This window comes from Podarcis gaigeae (assembly GCF_964106915.1).
Source record: "Podarcis gaigeae genome assembly, chromosome: 6".
Classification (NCBI taxonomy): Eukaryota; Metazoa; Chordata; class Lepidosauria; order Squamata; family Lacertidae; genus Podarcis; species Podarcis gaigeae.
The window spans coordinates 91261230-91283252 of record NC_139682.1 but is presented as its reverse complement, the minus strand read 5'-3'; the positions used below and the strand labels follow the sequence as shown (position 1 = coordinate 91283252).

At 46.8% G+C, this 22023-nt stretch overlaps 2 protein-coding genes across 8 annotated transcripts; both read left to right on the top strand.

Annotated features, from left to right (window-relative positions):
- The first annotated feature begins 1863 nt into the window (after positions 1-1863).
- On the top strand, positions 1864-5869 carry LOC310846867 (uncharacterized protein). Of its 5 annotated transcripts, XM_083744057.1 has the most exons (4): positions 2058-2638; positions 2826-2908; positions 3940-4044; positions 5062-5490. In XM_083744057.1, exons 2-4 carry the CDS (start codon positions 2877-2879, stop codon positions 5300-5302), a joined length of 378 nt encoding a protein of 125 aa, XP_083600183.1. In that variant the 5' UTR covers positions 2058-2638; positions 2826-2876; the 3' UTR covers positions 5303-5490. The 5 variants fall into 5 exon arrangements, 1 of the variants encoding a protein (XP_083600183.1); XR_014565565.1 differs by lacking the exon at positions 5062-5490 and adding an exon at positions 4493-4930 and having other exon boundaries at positions 1864-2908; XR_014565564.1 differs by lacking the exons at positions 3940-4044; positions 5062-5490 and adding an exon at positions 5497-5527 and having other exon boundaries at positions 1864-2908.
- A 9608-nt stretch (positions 5870-15477) lies between these two features.
- On the top strand, positions 15478-19306 carry LOC310847831 (uncharacterized protein). 3 transcript variants are annotated; one of them, XM_083745953.1, is made up of 2 exons: positions 15478-15658; positions 17545-19306. In XM_083745953.1, exon 2 carries the CDS (start codon positions 17623-17625, stop codon positions 18754-18756), a length of 1134 nt encoding a protein of 377 aa, XP_083602079.1. In that variant the 5' UTR covers positions 15478-15658; positions 17545-17622; the 3' UTR covers positions 18757-19306. The 3 variants fall into 3 exon arrangements, with proteins under 3 accessions (XP_083602079.1, XP_083602081.1, XP_083602080.1); XM_083745955.1 differs by having other exon boundaries at positions 15478-15678; XM_083745954.1 differs by having other exon boundaries at positions 15478-15756.
- Positions 19307-22023: the final 2717 nt, after the last annotated feature.

Here is a 22023-nt window from a genome sequence, read left to right as displayed (position 1 = left end):
TTTTGCTCTACGTGGAGCTCAAAGGAAGGCCCTGAGATTAAGGGTCTCATGCTCTACACAATGAGCTATACGGATTGATCTAAATAGCAAACACCAATTATTTATTTTTTACAATTTACAGTGGTGTAAAATAAAGGGTGTAGGAAATGAAATGATTGTTGCCTTTTCATTGTTTAAGGATGTTTTGTTAAGACTTTTGATTCAACGCATTTATTTCAATATACAGTTGTACCTTGGTTTTCGAACTTAATCCGTTCTGGAAGTCCGTTCTTAAACCAAAGCATTCTTAAACCAAGATGTGCTTTCCCATAGCAGCAGGGGACTCAATTTACAAATGGAACACACTCAACAGGAAGCGAAACATGTTCTGCATGCAAGGCAAAGTTCACAAACCAAAACACCTACTTCTGGGTTTGCAGCGTTCTTAATCGAAGTTGTTCATAAACAAAGTTGTTCTTAAATCAAGGTCCCACTATATAAGCGTCAATAGACTGACCTTTTAAATAGGAAGCTACTCTTTATGTTTCTAAGCAATTTTTTACCTTTCAATTAATTCACCAATTTTATAATGGCTCTTAGTACCATTAAATAATGCCTTACAGTGGTACCTTGGTTTACGAACTTAATCCGTTCTGGAGTCTGGTCTTAAACCAAAGTAGTCTTAAACCAAGGCATGCCTTCCCCTAGAAAATAATGGAAAACGGATTAATCCGATGAAAAACAACCCCTAAAACAGCAATTTTACATGAGTTTTACTGTCTAACGAGACCATTGATTCATAAAATGACAGCAATAGACCAGGCTGCAATCTATTACCCAGTACAGTGGTACCTCGCAAGACGAATGGCTCAAAAGACGAAAAACTCACAAAACGAAAGAGTTTTTCATTTTGCGAGTTGCTTCGCAAGACGGATTTCCCTATGGGCTTCCTTTGCAAGACGGAAACGTCTTGCAAGTTTGTTTCCTTTGTCTTGCAAGTTTGTTTCCTTTTTCTTAAAACCGTTCATTCACTTTGAGGAGCAACTCATAGCACGTGGTGTGGTAGCCTTTTTTGAGGTTTTTGAAGACTTTGGTGATTTTTGAAGCTTTTCCAAAGTCCATGCTTTGCAAGACGAAAAAATCGCAAGACGAAAAAACTCGCGGAATGAATTAATTTCGTCTTGCGAGGCACCACTGTATATAAACCCTTACCCTGCTCATGCCATCCTGTGAGGGAATGCTGTGGCAGTCACTTCTTGTCAGCAAAGCTCAGATGCAGAAGGCAGAGAGGAGGGGGAGAGCAGCTGTAATCTGAGCTTGTTAAGCAAAGGGGGGGGCAAGGTGCCAACAAAATTCTGTTTTATTTTTTACCTATGCCAGAAAGACCACAGCAGGTTGCAAAGAATTTCGCTTTATTTTTTCAGTAACAGCAACACTCCTTAATTGCCCTCCCTCTCTGCAGCAGCTGGAGAGATAACCCTAACATACAAGAAGTCATATAAAACTTGTCAATAAATAATAGGCACAGATAAATGAGCAAACAGGCTTTAGTCTAAGGGGTTAGGATGCAGCTTTTTTGAGGGCAATGTCCCCTCCCCTCTCCACAGGTGGTTTAGAAAAGACTGGATTCCTCTAGGTCAGAGATGGATTATTTAGCTTTCTGGGCCTTGCAGAGCCTGGGAGCTGCTTTCCCTCCATCTCTTGGCCTCTGCCATGTTGACTCCTTTGAGCTCTTAAAATGCCCGTGCAGACCACTTTCTCAGGCAGGTTTCTCAGCAGCGCTGTGTTTCTGCCAGCACCTCCTTAATTTTGCTAGCCCCTGCTGCCAAAAGAAACCCAGCAAAGAGGCTTGTAGCAGCCGTCCCCAACTTGGTGCCTTCCCATCATCTCTGACCGTCGGCTATGCCGATGGGAGTTGGATTCCAACAGCATCTGCATTGCTATCCTGTGCAAACGAACCTGTATGCCTGGGATTTTGGGGTGGGCAGGAAGGTGAAGGGAATTTTGTTGCTGCTGCTGCAGATGAAAGTCCAGGTGGTTAATGGAGCGTGCTCTGCTTTTATCTGTTTTGTATAAGCCATGTTGGATCGGTTTTATTCTTGTGTTTTATTATAATGTAAGCTCCCCTGGAATCCTTGGAAGAAAGGCAGGTTAGAAATTCTCTCATAAGTAAAAATTGCAGCGGGAGACTTAAAAAGCATTAGTTAGCAACCTGGGAGCAGACGTTGTCTGCCCAAGGAAGTTGCTTGTTTGTGTGCAGGTGTCATTCGGAATAAATAACAAGATGAAATAGGAAAAGATCTTTTTTAATAATTCCAGTAATTTAGCTTTAGTATGTATAATGGGACATGAATCCAGTATCTCCATTCAGACCAGGTCTCTCCATAGTTTTTAGTTTCGTAATGAGTTGTAATTCAACAACTTCTCTTTCAAGTGTATTTCTAAAATTCCTCTGCAATAAGACAGCTACTTTAAGCTCTTGTATAGAATGCAATTAGAAGCTAATTTTGGTCATCTATCCCTTTAAGAATCCCTTGCCCTTCCCTGTGGAACCAACTGGCCATAACAGTCTTCAACAGTTATAAGGCTGAAGTATCTGAAGTGTGTATTACACACAAAAGCTCATACCTTGAAAACTTATATTGAGTTGATCTTTAAGGTGCCACTGGAATTATTAAAAAATATTTTTTCATCTTGTTATTTATTACGACTATGACAGATCAACATGGCCTTCCACCTGAATCTGGTGTCATTCGTAGTTGACCTCTCCCACACACACTGTCATAGGCGACTTATTCCGGTTTTCAACGTTGGCTTTGGATCTCAAAACGTTCTGTTTATCACAGCTGATTCCTCTGTTCATCTTTATTGGAATCGGAGGGACCGGCCTGTGCACCATGCGCCTTGCTCTTCGCAACCCTGATGTCAGGTAAGTGCCACCCCTCAGGGCAGGATCAGCCCTTGGCATGGTGCTGACAACTGCCATCCCCGCAAAACCACGTCACGTGCTCCCCGCCTCCCAGTGGCCCCTGGGTGTCCTTGACTGATGGATGCGAGGCAGCGCTTTTGAATGGGACCTCAGCTGGACTCCCATCCGTGGCAGCTACCCACTAATTTACGCAACTCAGAATTAATCCCAGGGATCCGTGGCCTGAGAGGATGGGAGTGAGCTTGGCTTCTTTTCAGAAGCGACACTGCCACTGAAGAGCGTCTGGGGACCCAGTGGCAGGGACTGGTGGCCTGGCTGGGCCAGGCTGATAAGCACCCTTCCAAGCTCCTTGGGAGCAGAGCTTTTGCCACTTCTTTAAGTGTTGCATCTTAAAGCACAACCTGAATAAAATATGACCTGCTGTGCTCCAGAGGTAGTAGTAGTAGTAGTAGTAGTAGAAGAAGAAGAAGAAGAAGAAGAAGAAGAAGAATAGTTATAAAACAAATTATAAAACTACAGTAAAACATGAGCGTCAGCTTCTTAGCTTTAGAGTAAGAAAACCAACCATATAAGCATTGCCATTCCTCAGCCGAGTTGTATCCAAGGCATTGCAATGAGCGGTACAGCATAGCTAAAAGGGTATTTGGAAAGAGAGTAAAGCCAAAGAACTGTCTGAGCAGAAAGCACAAAGTCTATCAGGAGCCTGTCATGGAGAAAGTGTAGGAGTGGGTTGCCAGCATCGAGTTCTGTCCAGCACTGCCTCACAAACTTGCCGCTGTCTCTGGTGCAAGGCAGTGAGAAGCTGCCCTTGCATTTAGGTAACTGTGTGTTAACTGGCTTTAAAGGGCTTTTACAAATACTTGTGGTACGGTGGCTTTCTTTTTTTTTTTTTACTTCCCACATTATAAAAGAAGTGTGCTCTTCGGGTGGCACTGAGGAGGCCATGATTGTTAAATTTGATGGGAACCATGTGCCAACAGTTGGGCAGAGCCTTACGCTTTATGCTGTATCTTTTTCTTCTTCTTACAAAGATGTACTCCTTGCTGTCTGCCTCTTGTCACTTTTCTCTGCCTGGCTGGGACAAAAAGAGCAACCCAGAGCCTTGGAACAAGCTGTGACCCAACGACCAGTACAAGGTATGGTAGGAAATACTTAACTAGGGTTATGATGCTGGTTATCTTATAGGCCAGGGATGGGAATCCTGGTGTCCAGCAGAGATTGTTGGGACTCCAACTCCCATCAGCCCCATCCCTGAAATCTACGGAAGATGGGCTAATAATAATAATAATAATAATGGCCATTTGGTGGGAGGAATAATAAGCTTCAACTTTGGAAGGCCTGGTATTCTTCATTCTCCTCTCCAGTTCAGTCTTCTAAACTCTGACTGAATAAGCAAGATAGATCCCTGAGTTTCTGCCATTGACTTGTGGTTCTTCCTGCAAAATTGCTTTTAAGCCCATTAAAGCTGAATGATTAGAGATCCTTTCCTGCCACTTCCGAGTCACCTTCAATGGTAGCCCCACGTAGAGCGCATGGTAGTAGTCCAAGCTGGAGATAACACTTAACCGTGCTGCCCTCTTTCAGTTCTATGCGGTGAATGCAGACTATGACAAGCTGAAAAAAGGAGCGTCCGGATATCTGAAGAGCAAATGAATCTGGGAGCTATAGTTTGGGTCTTTGGGTTTGATGCTTTTGTAACTGGCTCTGTAATGGCTATTAGTCAAATACAATAAATGATTGATTGATTGATTGATTGATTGATTGATTGATTGACTGACTGACTGACTGATTGGTGAAAAAGTGCTTTTTTACTGAGATGCTAACTTTCTCTCTGCATGCCATTCCTTGAACAGCAAAGATAAGGCTTGCTTTTATTGCTCTGTTCATTTGTGAATTTGACAAGTGTTATGTGGAGGGAAATGCAGCCCCTGGGCTGAAAAATGTCCCCCTCCTGCCCCCTTGGGTGTCTGGTGTGGCCTTCACAGATATAGACACAACTTGGGGGAGGGTGTTTTGGCTGCGGAGCTGCGCCTCCCCCCCCCCCCCGCTTCCCGTTATGGTGATGCCTCCCCAGCTGCTGCCATTGTCTGTGGGTTGACTGTGATGTTACACAAAAGCATTTGGCAGCTGAGCAGGTATAAATGTGGGCCAAGGCGCAAGCCTCGGCAGTTGCCCTCCCCAGAGAGAAATGGGCAGCTCAGTGGCACTCAGCCCTGGTGGTCTCCTGCCCCGTGGCAGCAAGCTGACAAGCGGAAGGAGGCAATCGCCCGGTGCTGGGATGCTGTGGAGCAAGGAGAAGACAAGTACAAAGTTCACTTGCTGGTGGGATTGCTACCTGAAGGCGACGGATATTCAGCTCTGAAGCTGGTTGATGTCTGGCAATGGACCTGGTGAGGCTGCAGCTGGTGGGTGGTTGTTGGAAGAGTTTGTGTTCAGGCTAGTGGATGCCATGAGGCTACGCTGGCTGAGATGGATGCAAAGTGGTTTGGAAGCCTTGTTTGTTAACAGGCAGCCAAACAGAGGAGGAGTCTGGGGGGACGCTGTTGGATGGGGGCCATCCCATTCACCTCTTTGCCTTTGCCTTGCAGGGATGTCCAGAGCCGGTGAGGTTTTCCCCAAAGTCATGAAGAGAACCGCAGAACGTCCCTATTTACATTGGAGAAATGAATGTGAAATACTGGCAGTGTTCAATGGACAAGGCCGTGGCCATACCTGAGAGAAGGAGCTTTGAAGCGAGACTGCAGGCGGACATCTGCTGCATTGCAAGTGATGGGACAGTGGGGAGAGAGAAGAAAATGAGGGAGGAAACATTAGGCCACATTAGGCGCACCGTCCACTGGAAGTGCTATGAAGACGCTTTGAACAGGAATGGCTTCCCCTCAGGGATTCTGGGAACTGTAGGTGGTTAAGGGGACAGAGAGTTGTTAGGCGGGTTATGGTAGGGGTAGGGGTAGGGGTAGGGGTAGGGTAGGGGTAGGGGTAGGGGTAGGGGTAGGGGTAGGGGTAGGGGTAGGGTAGGGTAGGGGTAGGGGTAGGGGTAGGGGTAGGGGTAGGGGTAGGGGTAGGGGTAGGGTAGGGTTTTGCACATGGGGTTTTGTTCGAAAGTTTCATAGGGTTGCCATATTCGAGAGAGCAAATAAGAGCAGAGGCAGCAAGTTGGCAGGGGGGGTGGCTGTGGCCAGGCCCGGGGGCCACTGAGGGGAGGAGGAGGAGGAGGGAGGACGGACACGGCTCTTAACTTGGAGAGGGGGAGATGCTGGGTGCATTCAGTCAGCCGCCCGCCAGACTGACCGACTGCTCAACCACTCCCTGAGCGCATGCAAAAGGGGGGGAAACCAGGATTTATTTTTTTCAAAATTTAAAAAATCTGCCCAGCTGGTGATTTCAATTTGGAATCCCAGGCATGTCCAAGGACATCCAGAAATATGACAGCCCTAAAATAAATACACAAGCATTTGAATCCACTTACCATTTTTTCCCGTCTATAAGACTATATTTTTTCCTAAATTTCTGAAGTTTAAAATAAGGGGTCATCTTATACATGGATAGTGTATAGTGCATTTTCTTAATTTTGAGTCCCTCTTATACACGGGGGCGTGTTATACACAGAAAGACACGGTAATTATAATGTGAGGCTTTTTCAGCAAATAAAATAATTAGTTGTGAAGAGGAGCAAAATTATAAACATGAAAGCTATTCTCACTGTGATAAATGGCAGTGCTCTATGGCACTCTTAAGGGTGCGTTGCAAGTGATTTTCAATTGCAAACGAAAACAAACGATCCCTCTGCTAGCTTTCCAGGGCACAAAACGCTAATTCAAAGATGGAGTAACAGCACCATCTTGTGAATATGTTTGCTTTCAACAGGGCATTTATAACTAACCTTCCCCCTCTCCCTTTTGGCCCAACTCCAAGATTAAAAAGGTAAAGGGACCCCTGACCATTAGGTTCAGTCGTGACTGACTCTGGAGTATCATGCTTTGTGGCTTGCGAGATATATGACAAACCCACCTGTTTTGTGGTCCCGGGAGATTTTTCTAGCCTCTGAAACATGCAGTAATGGTGGGATGCAATTGGTTCAGTTGTGCACACCTGCCTTCGTTGACACACACAGAAAGTTCCTCCTCCACTCCCACCTTGTGCTAAATAAGACAAGCAGGGATGGGAGCTGTTAATTGTGACGTTAATAGATGGCTTGCTCAACTGAAGGGTGATTTTCACTAGATATTTTTACATGGGGGAAGAATGAAAGTGGCAGCTGGGTTTAATCAATAATGCAAAAATAGGAAGCGTTAAAGGGCACCAAGATGTGAGCCAATGTATATTGTTGCATAAATAATAATTTCGTTAAAAGTTTTATTTATGACTCAGTGTTCATCTCATAAGTTTTCGAGCCAAGCGACTCAGCCTGCCAAAGCCCATCAGCTTCTTTGTAAAATAACTGTAAATCGCGGCAGAGTACAATAAAGGCCAAATTGGACAATTGGCCGTTAACGGAGTTTGTTTCACCATCCCATCAATGGGTGTAGAAGCCAGGTGGAGAAAATGGCCAGTTGTGAGGCAGCTGGGTTTGGCTGCTCTAAAACACAGATATTCTTTCTACCCAGAAGCGGCCGCTTGAGATGGTGGTGGGTTTGAGACTCTTTTAAGGGTCTTCAGAGAGAAAGATGGACACATCTGACCACTCCAGTCACCATGAAGTGATGCTATGCAGACCATCAAAATGAACAAGAGCTTTGCCGGAGGGTTTAAATGTCTCATAATGGTTTCGGGAGCTGTTCTGCCTTCTCCTCATTTCCCTCTCATCTGAATTTTTATCACCAATAGCAACAACACATCACAACAGCAACACCTCGGCTTACAGACTCTTCACCATTAAGTGCTTTTAAAATGTGTTGTCCTTCTGCACCTTTTCTTTTGTCTTCCTCTGTTTCATCCTTTCTGTTCTTCACCTAGGGTGGAGTTTATCCCAGAGGGTTCAGGGCTGCACCGGCTGCCAATCTGCTTACCGGGCCAAGTTCAAGGTGTTACTATTAGTATAGAAAGCTCTTAGCAGCTTGGAACCAGTGTGCCTGCAAAGAGCAGTTCGCCCCACACGTACCCACTTGGCCGCTTCGATCGGTGGCAATGGCACTACTGCAAGTGCCACATAATACCCGTCCCACATTTGTAAGAACTCAATCATTTAGTGTGGCTTCACTTTGTAACTCCCTGCCTATTGAGAGCAAGCAGGGGTCTTCCCTGCGCTCTTTGCGTCGCCTGCTGAATACACCCTTCTTTAGACCGAGCCAACCCAGATGCCTAGACAGATGAAGCCATTTTAATCTGCTTTAGTATTTTAACTTTTGTATTTTTTAAAAGCCAGGTCATCATTTTTTCTGGATTTTTGTGTTTTATTTTTTTTTGTAAGCCTCTTTGAGGGATGCAGGTGGTGCTGTGGGTTAAACTACAGAGCCTAGGGTTTGCCAATCAGAAGGTCGGCGGTTCGAATCCCCGCAACGGGGTGAGCTCCCATTGCTTGGTCCCTGCTCCTGCCAACCTAGCAGTTCAAAAGCACGTCAAAGTGCAAGTAGATAAATAGGTACCGCTGCGGCGGGAAGGTAAACGGCGTTTCAGTACGCTGCTCTGGTTCGCCAGAAGCGGCTTCGTCATGCTGGACACATGACCCAGAAGCTGTACGCCAGCTCCCTCGGCCTATAGATGAGCGCCGCAACCCCAGAGTCGGTCACAACTGGACCTAATGATCAGGGGTCCCTTTACCTTTACCTTTAAGCCACTTTGAGGGTGGGTGGGTGTGTTTGAACAATACAAGGGCGTATAAAATTTATGAAATAAATAAGATACGTCTTGCCCAGCATCATCTCCCAGCTTTGCCTTCCTGGCCCAACTACATGTTCCATGCTGTCATGCCCAAGCAGCAACTTTAAAAAGAGAGAAAAGAAGAGCAGTTTTAGGAAAAGGGGAGCGATTTTAGGACAAAGAATCAGCAGAGGTGCTTAAACCTTTCCCCACCCACAATTTCTGCACTTCACACTGCCCCTGAAGAGTTTCCACGGCATGTTTAACTCAGGGAAGGTGCCTTTGGGCTAAGGCTAGCCTCCCCTTCTCTGCTGTCCTCTCGTGAAGCTGCTCTTGATCTTAAAACTGCATCGGGGGTTCAGTTCCAGATACTTGCATGTAACTCATAATTACCCTTCCACCCATGTCAATTTCAAATTTTTGGTTATGTTTTCCCCCCAATAGGGCTGTTTCCCATACTATTTGATACCATTGGTCCATGCTTACTCTTGACAGGTCTCTCCAGTGTCTGGCTATAATCTTTCTGGCCGCTCAGAGTAGGCGGGTTATGAACTCTTTATGATGTGAGTGGGCATTATTTGTGGGAATGTTCAGGGTGGCAGGAGAGGATATTTATTAATATCCTTCCTAACTTGTGCAAGCAAGTTTCTTTATGTAGCAGAGTTTACATTCCCCTTTCATACATGCACAGCAGATAGCTTGTTGCAGGCTTGTGTAAGCCTCTCACTGTTATACAATATGTTATATACCTGGTAAGTTCCCTTTTATCCCTCTTAAAAGAATTAAGACACTTATTTAAAGTCAATAAAAGAGGTTTACTCACATCAGTTCACAGTTGGATTCCGGAAGGCAGTAAAGGTAAAGGGACCCCTGACCATTAGGTCCAGTCGTGGCCGACTCTGGGGTTGCGGCGCTCATCTCGCTTTATTGGCCGAGGGAGCCAGCGTACAGCTTCCGGGCCATGTGGCCAGCATGACTAAGCCGCTTCTGGCGAACCAGAGCTGCGCACGGAAACACTGTTTACCTTCCCACCGGAGCGGTACCTATTTATCTACTTGCACTTTGAGGTGCTGTCGAACTGCTAGTTGGGCAGGAGCTGGGACCGAGCAACGGGAGCTCACCCCATCACGGGGATTCGAACGGCCGACCTTCTGATTGTCAAGTCCTAGGCTCTGTGGTTTAACCCACAGTGCAACCCGCATCCTGAAGGCAGACTTAGTTACAAATATATACATGTGGATCTACCCCATATGGGAGGGATAATACCAGTGACTGCAGGCTAGCAGTCCTGCAGTTCACATGACGAAACGAAGATGGAAAAGAGAGAGAGTGGCAGCATGCCTTGTCCTTCTGTTACTTGGACAGGTAAGGTCACACCCAACTCTAGTCACATGCAAGAGGAAGGATGCTCCAGGCCAGGAGGAACAGGAAGTTTCGACTGGCTGGACCAAACATTCCCTTGCATGTCTACTCTAGGAAAACTAGGAATGTTCCACTTGACTGCTCCCAGTGGATTACATCCCACATTATTGTCTTGGAAGATGTTTAGTAGGTCCAGTTCTGTGGTGACTTCTAATACTTGCTTAGTTAGGGGTACAAATAGAAGAAGATGCCTTCAACCCAGTATGGCTCCCCTTTATCACATCACAGCTCAACAAGACAAGAACAAGAACAAGAATCCACCAACGGCATACAAATTAATCTGGTTAACCTGACTCATAAACACCCACCCACCCCACTCACACATGAAAACAATTCTCTCTACAGCCAACCAAAGACAACCAACCACACCCTAGGCCACCCCCAACCTCTCTCACCACCAAGGAAATACAACAAGCGAATAGTAAGAGAACCCACACAAGTGACACTGACACAAAACCCCACACATACATATACCATTCCCCCTCTCCTCTTTCCCCCTCTTTTTTTCCTAACACTGTATGCAACGCTAATGTCTCACAACAAATGAAACTGATCTGTAGAAAACACAACTTGAAAAAAGAGAAAACGCATGTGTTTTTGTAAACTAAGAAATCTTTAATAAAAAATATATACTGTATTTTTTTTAAAAAATTACCCTTCCATCCCCCATCCCCTCCCCTGCCCACTGCTTGCTGAGCATCACTTAATACAAACCATTTAACACATTAACTCCCTTTTAATTACCTTGCAATAACAGCAGTCAAAAGTGGGACGTTTGCCATCCTTTCCATTTATCCTTCACAGTGAAATGGGAACGCAAATCAATGTTAACAGTGAACACAGAGCCTTCAGAGTGCTAGTTTTTTTTTTCTGATTAACGGTGCGTGGATTTGTGCATGGAGTATCAGGCTTTGATGGCCGTGGTCATCCGTCCATCCTTGTGCTTTCTACACAAGCTGCTCTCAAAGCAGATTTTAATTACAGCAATTGGGTTCAGACAATTTCGGGGCACGAGATTTACTTTTGAGTGGGGGTAGATAACAAATGCAGGTGGCGCTGTGGGTTAAACCACAGAGCCTAGGACTTGCCGATCACAAGGTCGGCGGTTCGAATCCCCGCGACAGGGTGAGCTCCCGTTGCTCGGTCCCTGCTCCTGCCAACCTAGCAGTTCGAAAGCATGTCAAAGTGCAAGTAGATAAATAGGTACCACTCTGGCGGGAAGGTAAACAGCGTTTCCGTGCACTACTCTGGTTCGCCAGAAGCGGCTTAGTCATGCGCATGTGTGAACATGACCCGGAAGCTGTACGCCGGCTCCCTCTGCCAATAAAGTGAGATGAGCGCCGCAACCCCAGAGTCGGCCATGACTGGACCTAATGGTCAGGGTTCCCTTTACCTTTTAGGTAACAAAAGGTGGGGGAAGCAAAAAAATTAAAAAAAATGTGAACCATAAAGTTTCTCCATCTGGAAGGACAAAAGTACAAAGATACAGCACAGCTGCAAAGAGATAATAAAGTATTAATAACTCATACATAGATTCTCTTGATATTAAAGATATTTAAAAATAAAAGTATTCTCCACCTGCAAGGTCCATCATTTACTTGTCCTTATCTTAGAATTTGGGTATTTGCAACATCCTCTGCCTTCACTGCACCAGCTGAAATTGCACCAGTTGAAATACAGTAGTACCTTGAGTCTCAAACTTAATCTGTTCTGCAGGTCCGTTCCAAAACCAAAGCGTTCCAAAACCAAGGCGTGCTTTCCCATAGAATGTAATGCAAAATGGATTAATCCATTCCAGACTTTTAAAAACAACCCCTAAAACAGCAGTTTAACATGAATTTTGCTATCTAACGAGACCATTGATCCAAAAATTGAAAGCAATAAACAATGTACTGCAGTCACACAATCAATCAGTAGCTGAACTGGGTTCCACACAGCTACAAAAACAAAACAAAAAAGCCGCAAAAACAAAATAAATAGCAGAAACAGACAGACCTCAGCGTAACACTCAAAACAGAAGCATAACACTCAAAACAAAGCAAGTACAGCTTTCGAAAAAAGTTCTCAAACACTTACTTCCAGGTTTGCAGTGTTTGGGTTCCAAGTTTTTTGAGTACCAAGGCGTTTGAGAACCAAGGTACCACTGTATTATTATTATGTTGTTGTTGTTGTTGTTGTTGTTGTTGTTGTTGTTAAGCAAAGGGAACAAATGCTGGCTAATCATCAATTCACCAAAAGAACTTTTGAGCATGATTTTAGAACCAGCCTCTCCTTCACCTTAACTCCACCTACTGTGGCTATATTGTTTTGCGGACCACTTTGGCTTCAAATGTTCTTCAAGAAGCATGCCGCTTTCTGACATTCACTGCCTCTTCTCAGGCTGCTCCAGCAACTGATCAACCAGCAGAACTGCGTGGAAAAAACACCGAGAGGTTTTCAAGGCAAAAGTTCAGCTCTTCGGTAACTATCTCCATAGCAACCGAAGAAGGTACAAAAGCTCCCTGCAAACATAAGGCTGTGAGTTCAAGCCCTTCCAAACGAAGAAGAGAACAATTGGCTCTTGCTGTCTGCACTGAGATTGCTCATCATGCGGCTTTCAGGCCCTTGACTTCGATGGGTTAATAAGGGCACTTTCCCAGGCTTCAACCACATGGGTAGGAATCGCAAGTGAACTTCAAAATCCATGTTATCATGATGTCAGCAGACCAGATACCTGCCTGCTCAGAGAGGGTAAAACAAAGGCAGACATTGAGAGCCAAAAGACTACTATTTAGTTTCCAGGGCAACATCTCACCTCTAATTTGCCTAGCGGCAAAATATGCCTAGGGATGCGGGTGGTGCTGTGGGTTAAACCACAGAGCCTAGGACTTGCCAATCAGGTCGGCGGTTGGAATCCCTGCGACTGGGTGAGTTCCTGTTGCTCAGGCCCTGCTCCTGCCAACCTAGCAGTTCGAAAGCATGTCAAAGTGCAAGTAGATAAATGGGTACCACTCCGGCAGGAAGGTAAACGGCGTTTCCGTGCACTACTCTGGTTTTGCCAGAAGTGGCTTCGTTGTGCTGGCCACATGACCTGGAAGCTGCACACTGGCTCCCTCGGCTAGTAAAGCGAGATGAGCGTCACAACCCCAGAGTCATCCGCGACTCTCCCATAAGGAGACAACCCCTTTGTCCTCTCTTGGCTGGAAGCCAAGAGAGCATCTTAGACTAAGCAGATGTTGCTTCTTCGACAAATGTGGTCAGAGAGAGAGAGAGATGGCTGGCCAGTCCTTCTCTTTTGTTACCTGGGCAGGTGAGGTCATGCCCACCTCTAGTCACATGCAGAGGAAGTCTGTCCCTGTCGGAAATCAAGCCTTTATCAGGAGAAACTGGCAACTCTCCCAGGCACCCGGCATGATTCCCTGTTGACCTCCCTGGCTGCATTCCCCAGCAAGATCCAGGCTAGGTCGCAATAGGCGATCGATCCTTCTCAGCGTGAGAAGAACACAGCCCTCTTTCCTGCCCCCTGGCAGGGGAAAGAGATAGACAGAAACGTATTTACATGCCTTTATTTCTGTCTTTGCAGCATTACAAAAAACATGACTGCTCTCTTCAAACTCCAGCAGTACAGTGACACACACTTCCTGTACTTCCTGGACAGGAACAAACGGAAGAGCTCATATTACACTCTGAGCTAATTCCGGTGCTTTGCACTGTGAACTGACTGTCCCTCTGTTTCCCACGGGCAGTCCCAACATTCCCATCATGTTTACTTTTCAAGCTAGCACTTTGCAGCTGCATTGCATCCATATCGTAACAGTCCCAGCCTAGGAGAAACAGGAAGTTTTGACTGGCTGGTCCAGACATCCCCTTTTATGTCCACTCTAGGGATGTTGTACTTGACTGCCCTTGTGTTTCACATCCCACAGGGCTGCACAAATGCAATCTCATGCTCACTTGGAAATGAGGATAGCTCAGTCGGTAGCACAAGAGACTCTTAATCTCGGGATTGTGGGTTCAAGCCCCACGTTGGTCAAAACATTCCTGCTTTGCAGGGGGTTGGACTACATGACACTCATGTTCCCTTCCAGCTCCACAATTCTGATCCTATTATTCTAAATCCTGGCGAAATCAGTGTGCATCCAAGTAAACGTGCATAAGCTTGGGTTGCAAATGTGTTTAAGAATAACCTGTTGGATTAGGCCAATGGCCACATCCAGTCCAGTATCCTGGACAGAAGAGGTTTAAAGACTCTTTCAAGGCAAATCTTTTTTAAAAAAAGTAGTAAAAACACTGACAACTGGGAAACACTGGCCTGTGAGCGCTCCAATTGGAGAACAGCTTTTGCCAAAGGTGTCATGGACTTTGAAGTCGCTCAAACTCAGGACAAAAGGGAGAAATGTGCTAAGAGGAAGGCACACTTGGCAAACCCTCACCATGATCAACTCCCACCCGGAAACCAATGTCCCCACTGTGGAAGGATGTGTGGATCCAGAATTGGCCTCCACAGTCACTTACGGACTCATTGTTAAAATCATGTTCATGTAAGACAATCTTACTCAGCTACGAGGGATCACCAAAGAAGAAGAAGAAATGGTGGCCTCTCACTTCATTTCTCCTGTGCTATATTATGCCTGGCAAGCTCTGACCCCATTCGTTCTTTCTGCGCAATTTTAAAAGAGAAAGCTAAATCCCTGTTGATTTTGAATCCAACTCGGCTCACGATTACAGTGGTACCTCGGGTTACATACGCTTCAGGTTACAGACTCCGCTAACCCAGAAATAGTGCTTCAGGTTAAGAACTTTGCTTCAGGATGAGAACAGAAATTGTGCAGTGGCGGCACGGCAGCTGTGGGAGGCCCCATTAGCTAAAGTGGTGCTTCAGGTTAAGAACAGTTTCAGGTTAAGAACAGACCTCCGGAACGAATTAAGTACTTAACCCGAGGTACCACTGTACATGTGCATGACAGTCACCTTTTCAGTCACTGGCCAATCAACTACAATCACTTGTGGACTCGCTGTGAAAACCCTGCTCATGGAAGACAATCTTACTCGGCTACCAGGGATCGCCAAATGGCACTGCACCGTCGAGCAAAGGAAAGCATCTTGTTCTTGCTGAGCAACAGTAGCAAATTGTTTCCCACAATATTTTTTATTTTATTTTAATACACAGGTCTCGGTAGGTGGCACAGGCGAGAGCGGACTTTAAAGGGAGGGAGAGAGGAGGAGGAGCCGCTCTCGCCAGGCAGCCCTGGGGGGGAAGGAGGAGCAGGATGTGGGCAGGGCGAGCAACGGGATTGGATCCTGACTTTGTCAATCAAGAAAGGGTTGGGGGAGAAAAAGGGGTGGGGGGCGTGTTGTTGTTGCCGAGGCTCTTTTTCTTGCTGGTGAGGGGGTGGAAGGACGCAAACCATCCTTGCAAAACGAGGCAAGGGGTGCCTCGTTGCGCACGGCGCGCTCCTGACTCCTGCATGGAGCGGGGGAAAGAAAGGTTGGAAGCCGGAGAGGAAACCTTTCCCGGGATGAACGGGGAGCCGCCGAGACGAACAGCAGGTAAATAAGAACTTGCAGCGGTCAGTACCGCAGGTTAACACAGCCCCCGCCCGGGCGCCGCTTCTTCCATCCATCACTTTGCGCCAAAGCTGGGTTGGGTGCATGACATATTTATAAATTTGTGACTTCCGGCTTGTCAAGTCTTTCCTCTATTTGGAGGGAGGGGTTGAAGGGGGGAGGCTCTGCAATGTGTTTTGTTCCCTCCCCCCCCCCAAAAAAATACAACAACCCCCACCTGTTCCATGTATCTGTTTTGTGCGTAAACATTATTTTAAAATGTAAAGCTAAACAGGAATGCTGCTTGGTAGCGCTTGCTTCCCATTTCAGGAGTCAATTTTTTGCAACTCCCTTCGCTGCTCTCACCTGATAACTGTGGTGAGGGAATAAGGAGTCCAACTGGGTGCAAATCGCATCTAAAAGACCTTTATAGAAATGGTGATTTAATCGTTCCTACTGTGGCCTTTCTCTCTCTCTCCCCTCCCACCCAGTATGGAATAATTAAGACTGTGTACCCCTCTCCCCTGGGACGTGGGTGGCGCTGTGGGTTAAGCCACAGAGCCTAGGACTTGCAGATCAGAAGGTCGCGGTTCGAATCCCCGCGACGGGGTGAACTCCCGTTGGTCCCTGCTCCTGCCAACCAAGCAGTTCAAAAGCACGCCAGTGCAAGTAGATAAATAGGTACTGCTCCAGTAAACGGCGTTTCTGTGCGCTGCTCTGGTTTGCCAGAAGCGGCTTAGTCATGCTGGCCACATGACCCGGAAGCTGTACGCCCGCTCCCTCGGCCAATAAAGCGAGATGAGTGCCGCAACCCCAGAGTTGTCTGCGACTGGACCTAATGGTCAGGGGTCCCTTTACCTTTACCCCTCTCCTCAGTTAACTGGGAGTAAGCCCCTCTGAAAACAGCTTCTGAGCTGTAAAAGGGCAACATAGGGACCTCATGAAGCCCTGCGGCCTGGCACCATGTTGGCTACTCCTATAGTGTTAAGGATTATGGATTGCTTGGTAACAAAGCCCATCTTAGGGCCCTTGTACTTATGGGACCGCCTCTCCTGGTCTGCCCTGCAGAGGACCTTAAGGTCCATGAATAATCATAGTTTAGAGGTCCTGGGCCCTGAGGAAGTTAGATTAACCTCCACCAGGGCCAGGGCCTTCTCAGTGATGGCTCCGACCTGGTGGAATGCTCTGTCCCATGAGATCAGGGCCCTGCAGGATTTGACCTCCTTCCGCAGGGCCTGTAAGACAGAAGTATTCCGCCTGGCTTTCAGTTTGAACCTGGCCTGATCTTTTGTTCCCCTTCTTTCTCTCCCCCTCCCCTTTTTGTGAAGAAAATCTGGGATCCCACAGCTGGTTCTTCCCTGGTCTCCTCGCTGGCCCAAATGGGACTAATTTAGCTATCTAGCCCTGGTGATCATCTAATGTTTATTGGATGAATTTCCCCCCAAATTGATTTTTGATTTTATTGTTATTTATGCTTTATTCCGTATTTTATGCTGTTTTTTGTAGCGTCAATTAAGTGTTTTAAATTTATTGTTAGCCGCCCTGAGCCCCGTTTCCTGAGCCAGTGTGGTGTAGTGGTTAAGAGCAGTAGTCTCGTAATCTGGGAAACCGGGTTCGGGTCTCCGCTCCTCCACTTGCAGCTGCTGGGTGACCTTGGGCCAGTCACACTTCTCTGAAGTCTCTCAGCCCCACTCACCTCACAGAGTGTTTGTTGTGGGGGAGGAAGGGAAAGGAGAATGTGAGCCGCTTTGAGACTCCTGAAGGGGAGTGAAAGGCGGGATATCAAATCCAAACTCCTCTTCTTCTCTTCTTCTTCTTCCTGAACCGGGAAGGGCGGGGTATAAATAAAAATGTATTATTATTTATTATTATTATCTCCCCTTTTGCAGGCTTGACTGCGACCAGAGCTCAAACGGAGGAGACCTCTGTGCTTCATCGTATGTGAGCTGTCCCTAAGATGCTGAAGGATGGATGTGGAAGGGAGCTGGGAGTCTGACAATGACACTTGCAGCGTGGGGGAAGATCGCTCGAATGACTGCATTCCTGAGTGGGTGGGTCAGAAAGGTGGCCTCCGGCTAGACGTAGATGAAGACTACTCTCTGCCTCCCAGCCCTGAGGGCAGCCTTGACGGACCTTCAAGCCATCAGGATATCCCTGTAGACCTGTACTGCGAAGAAGACGAAAGGAATGGCTTATACGGTCAGTGGAGCGATTCAACCACAGCCAAGGGCTTCATCACCTCTAGCACCAACTTTGACCTGCAGTGTGAAGGTGAGGACCCAGAGCCTCGTTCTTCTGAGCACGCCGGAGGCAAGGTTTGTGAGGACATTGCCATCATCAGTTCTTTAGATGAAGAGGAACCAGTGGCAACATCTGGCGACGTCCTACCTTACCGCCGCAAGGAATGTGGAGAGGACTTCTGCCATCTTGGCAGGTTGCAGGAACGCCAGCGGTACCACGGGGCTGAGCGTCCGTACCGGTGCCCGGTCTGCGGCAAAGGGTTCTTCCGTACGGCCAACCTGAGAACGCACAAGCTCATCCATTCGAGCGACAGGCCGAACAAGTGCCCAGAATGCGACAAAGGGTTCCTTCACAAAGTCGACCTCTGGAGACACCTTCGGAACGTGCATAAGATAGAACATTTGAAGACGCTGAGGGACGGGCCTTTAATCGTAGTGTCTTCGAAGGCTCAGAACCAAAGCAGCGAGGGTTTGGCTTCCCAGGTAGATCCAGGAGAACCAGAGAGAGAACAGCCTAAACCGTACGTATGCCCCACTTGTGGCAAGGGTTTCCGTACGTCCAACTTGCTGTCGAAGCACAAGGTGATTCACCGGCAGGATAAACCATACGAGTGCCAAGAGTGCGGGAAAGCCTTCATCCAGCTGCTCCGTTTGAAAAGGCACCAGAAAATTCATACCGGGGAGCGCCCCTTCCGTTGTGAAGAGTGTGGTGGGGCATTCACACGCCTGGCTTCGCTGCATCGGCATCAGCGGATCCATACCAGAGAGAAGCCCTACTCATGCACTTACTGTGCTCAGGACTTCACAGAGTCAGGCTCCTTGAGGAGGCACGAGCGCATTCACCAAATGAAAACTTCATAGGGCCATGGCACATATTGCATTTGTGGATGCGGGATGTATGTGTGTGTGCGCAGCTGTACGCTTAAGAGGTCCCATGTGTACACCTTGAAGCATAAAGTATGAATGTAACAAACATAAGATAATTTTTTTAAAAATAAATAAATTCCTTCCAGTAGCACCTCAGAGACCAACTAAGGTAGTTATTGGTATGCATGCACACGAAAGCTCATACCAATAATTAACTTAGTTGGTCTCTAAGGTGCTGCTAGAAGGATTTGTTTTGTTTTGTTTTGTTTCGACTACGACAGACCAACATGGCTACCTACCTGTAACTGTAACAAATGTGTTTTGTACAGGTATGCTTGTCAGGGAATCGCCAGTGAGTGCAGCTCTCTTGGTTGAAAGCCTAGGTTTTCCTCTGTGTAATGTGTGAAACAATCCATAAACTAATCCTTGTAGGCATCAAACCATTTATTTATTCACCTGTGCAAAATCACTTGGCAACCGCTGTTTGTTCATATAGCACAAAATATATGCGACGTCTCTTTTAAATCTCACTTGTCCTTGCAAACAGCCTTGTAAGCTAAGTTGTTCATGACTTCATCTGGGGAAACGTCAGACTTGACTCAGCTCCAGTCCACGTTTGACTATCTCAAGTAACTCCACTACACAACATGGCAGGTATTTCCCAGCATCCTCTGTGGTGTTGCAAAGGATTCTGGGAAACATCTCTTGGCGTGATTGCTGGGGACTCACGGGCACTTGGAGAGATTTCTGTCCCAGGACTGGCTTGGGTTAGAGCATGGGTCAGCAGACTAAGGCCCGTGGGCTGGATCAGGCCCAATTGCCTTCTGGATCCGGCCCGTGAACAGTCCGGGAATCACCACGTGGATCGCCAGCGCATGCGTTCTTTCCCTCTCACACGCCTCCTCCCTCCCTCCTCCTGGCTTCTCCCCACCCTGCCTAGAGGAGGAAGGGGGCTGGGCTTTGTTGGTGCCAGAAGCAGTGCTCGAGCGGCCTCCATTTTAAGCAGCCCCTCTCCAATGCCCTTTTGTGCACCGCTCATCGTCCACTCATCGCAGGACACAGGTAAGCACTACCGAGGCTGGTGGTGCTCTTGCATCATTTCCACCCCAAAATATAGTCTGGCCCGCCACACGATCTGAGGGACAGTGGATCGACACCCTGCTGAAAAAGTTTACTGACCCCAGGGTTAGAGTCTGACTCAGCTAAGTAACTGAAAAAGGTGTGACATCAGTCAACAAAATATGTGACAAAGCACATAGGAACACAGATATTTAATATGACATACAAGATAGCTTTCCCTCAAACTTCCTGGCATTACATAATCCAGTACAGTGGTATCTCGGGTTAAGTACTTAATTCGTTCCGGAGGTCCGTTCTTAACCTCATTCTACTCATGTAAAAACTTTTTTTTGGAAAAATCCCTAAGCCGCGCGGTCACAATTTCATCAAAAATCTGACTTTCTCCAATTTACTTAAAAATGGTGCCCAGCAAATGCAAATGCTCCCCAGAAAGGTTTTTCGGGGGAAACAGAAGGCTTTTTATCGTCGGACAAACAATTAGCCCTCAACGACTGAACTTGTGGAAAAACTTTTTTTAAAAAAAAATCCCTAAGCCGCGTGGTCACAATTTCAGCAAAAATCTGGCGTTCTGCAATTCCCTCAAAAGTGGTGCCCAGCTGTTGCAAACGCTCCCCTGAAATGTTTTTCGCTGGAAACAGAAGGCTTTTTATCACAGGACCAGAAATATGCCGTCCACAATTTAACCTGCGGAAAAACATTTTTTTGAAAAAATCCCTAAGCCGTGCGTCACGATTTCAGCAAAAATCTGACGTTCTGCAATTCAATCAAAACTGGTCCCCAGCTATTGCAAATGCTCCCCTGAAATGTTTTCGGTGGAACAGGAGGCTTTTTATCACAGGACCAGAAATATGCCCTCCACAATTTAACCTGCGGAAAAACATTTTTTTGAAAAAATCCCTAAGCCGCACGGTCATAATTTCAGCAAAAATCTGGCGTTCTGCAATTCCCTCAAAAGTGGTGCCCAGCTGTTGCAAATGCTCCCCTGAAATGTTTTTCGCTGGAAACAGAAGGCTTTTTATCACAGGACCAGAAATATGCCCTCCACAATTTAACCTGTGGAAAAACTTTTTTTAAAAAAATCCCTAAGCCGCGCGGTCACAATTTCAGCAAAAATCTGACGTTCTGCAATGCAGTGAATAATAATAATAATAATAATAATAATAATAATAATAATAATAATAATAATAATTTTTTATTTATACCCCGCCCTCCCCAGCCAAGGCCGGGCTCAGAGCGGCTTACAAGCAATAATAAAAACAAGATGAATGATTACAACTTAAAAACAAAAATAAAATACAACATTAAAATAATGGAACATTAAAATATTAAAATGTGTAGCCTCATCGCAGGAGGAGAAGGAAAAGAAAGAAAGAGGGAAAAGAGAGAGAGGGGGGGGGGGAGGGAATCAAATTGGCTCCAAGCCAAAGGCCAGGCGGAACAATTCTGTCTTACAGGCCCTGCGGAAAGAAATCAGATCCTGCAGGGCCCTGGTCTCATGAGGCAGAGCGTTCCACCAGGCCGGAGCCAGAGTTGAAAAGGCCCTGGCTCTGGTTGAAGCCAATCTAACTTCTTTAGGGCCTGGGACCACTAGGGTGTTATTATTTATGGACCTTGAGGCTCTCCATGGGGCATACCAGGAGAGGCGGTCCCGTAGGTACGAGGGTCCTAGGCCGTGAAGGGCTTTAAAGGTCAAAAGCAGCACCTTAAATCTGACCCTGTACTCCACCGGGAGCCAGTGCAGCTTGAAAAGCACTGGGTGAATATGCTCCCATGGCAGAGACCCCGTGAGGAGCCTCGCTGCAGCATTCTGTACCCGCTGGAGTTTCTGGGACAGCTTCAAGGGCAGCCCCGCATAGAGCGAATTACAGTAGTCAAGCCTGGAGATGACCGTCGCATGGATCACTGTGGCCAGGTCGGGGCGGGAAAGGTAAGGGACCAACTGTTGATGCGGCGAAGGTGGAAAAATGTCGCCTTGGCTGTTGCTGTAACTTGCACCTCCATGGAAAGGGAGGCATCAAGGATTACACCCAAACTCTTAACGGAAGGCAATGGCACTAATTGGGGCCCCGCAAGAGAAGGGAGTTGGTCCCTCATCCCCATGCCATCCCGACCTAGCCATAGGACCTCTGTCTTTGAAGGATTTAGTTTCAATCGGCTCCCACGAAACCATCCAGCCACAGC

Coding starts and splice junctions, on each gene's coding strand:
- LOC310846867 (XM_083744057.1), top strand. CDS start 2,877: ATGCGCCTTGCTCTTCGCAACCCTGATGTCAG. Junction 2,909..3,939: donor CTTCGCAACCCTGATGTCAG/GTAAGTGCCACC, acceptor CTTCTTACAAAG/ATGTACTCCTTGCTGTCTGC. Junction 4,045..5,061: donor GACCCAACGACCAGTACAAG/GTATGGTAGGAA, acceptor ATGTGGGCCAAG/GCGCAAGCCTCGGCAGTTGC.
- LOC310847831 (XM_083745953.1), top strand. CDS start 17,623: ATGGATGTGGAAGGGAGCTGGGAGTCTGACAATGACACTTGCAGCGTG.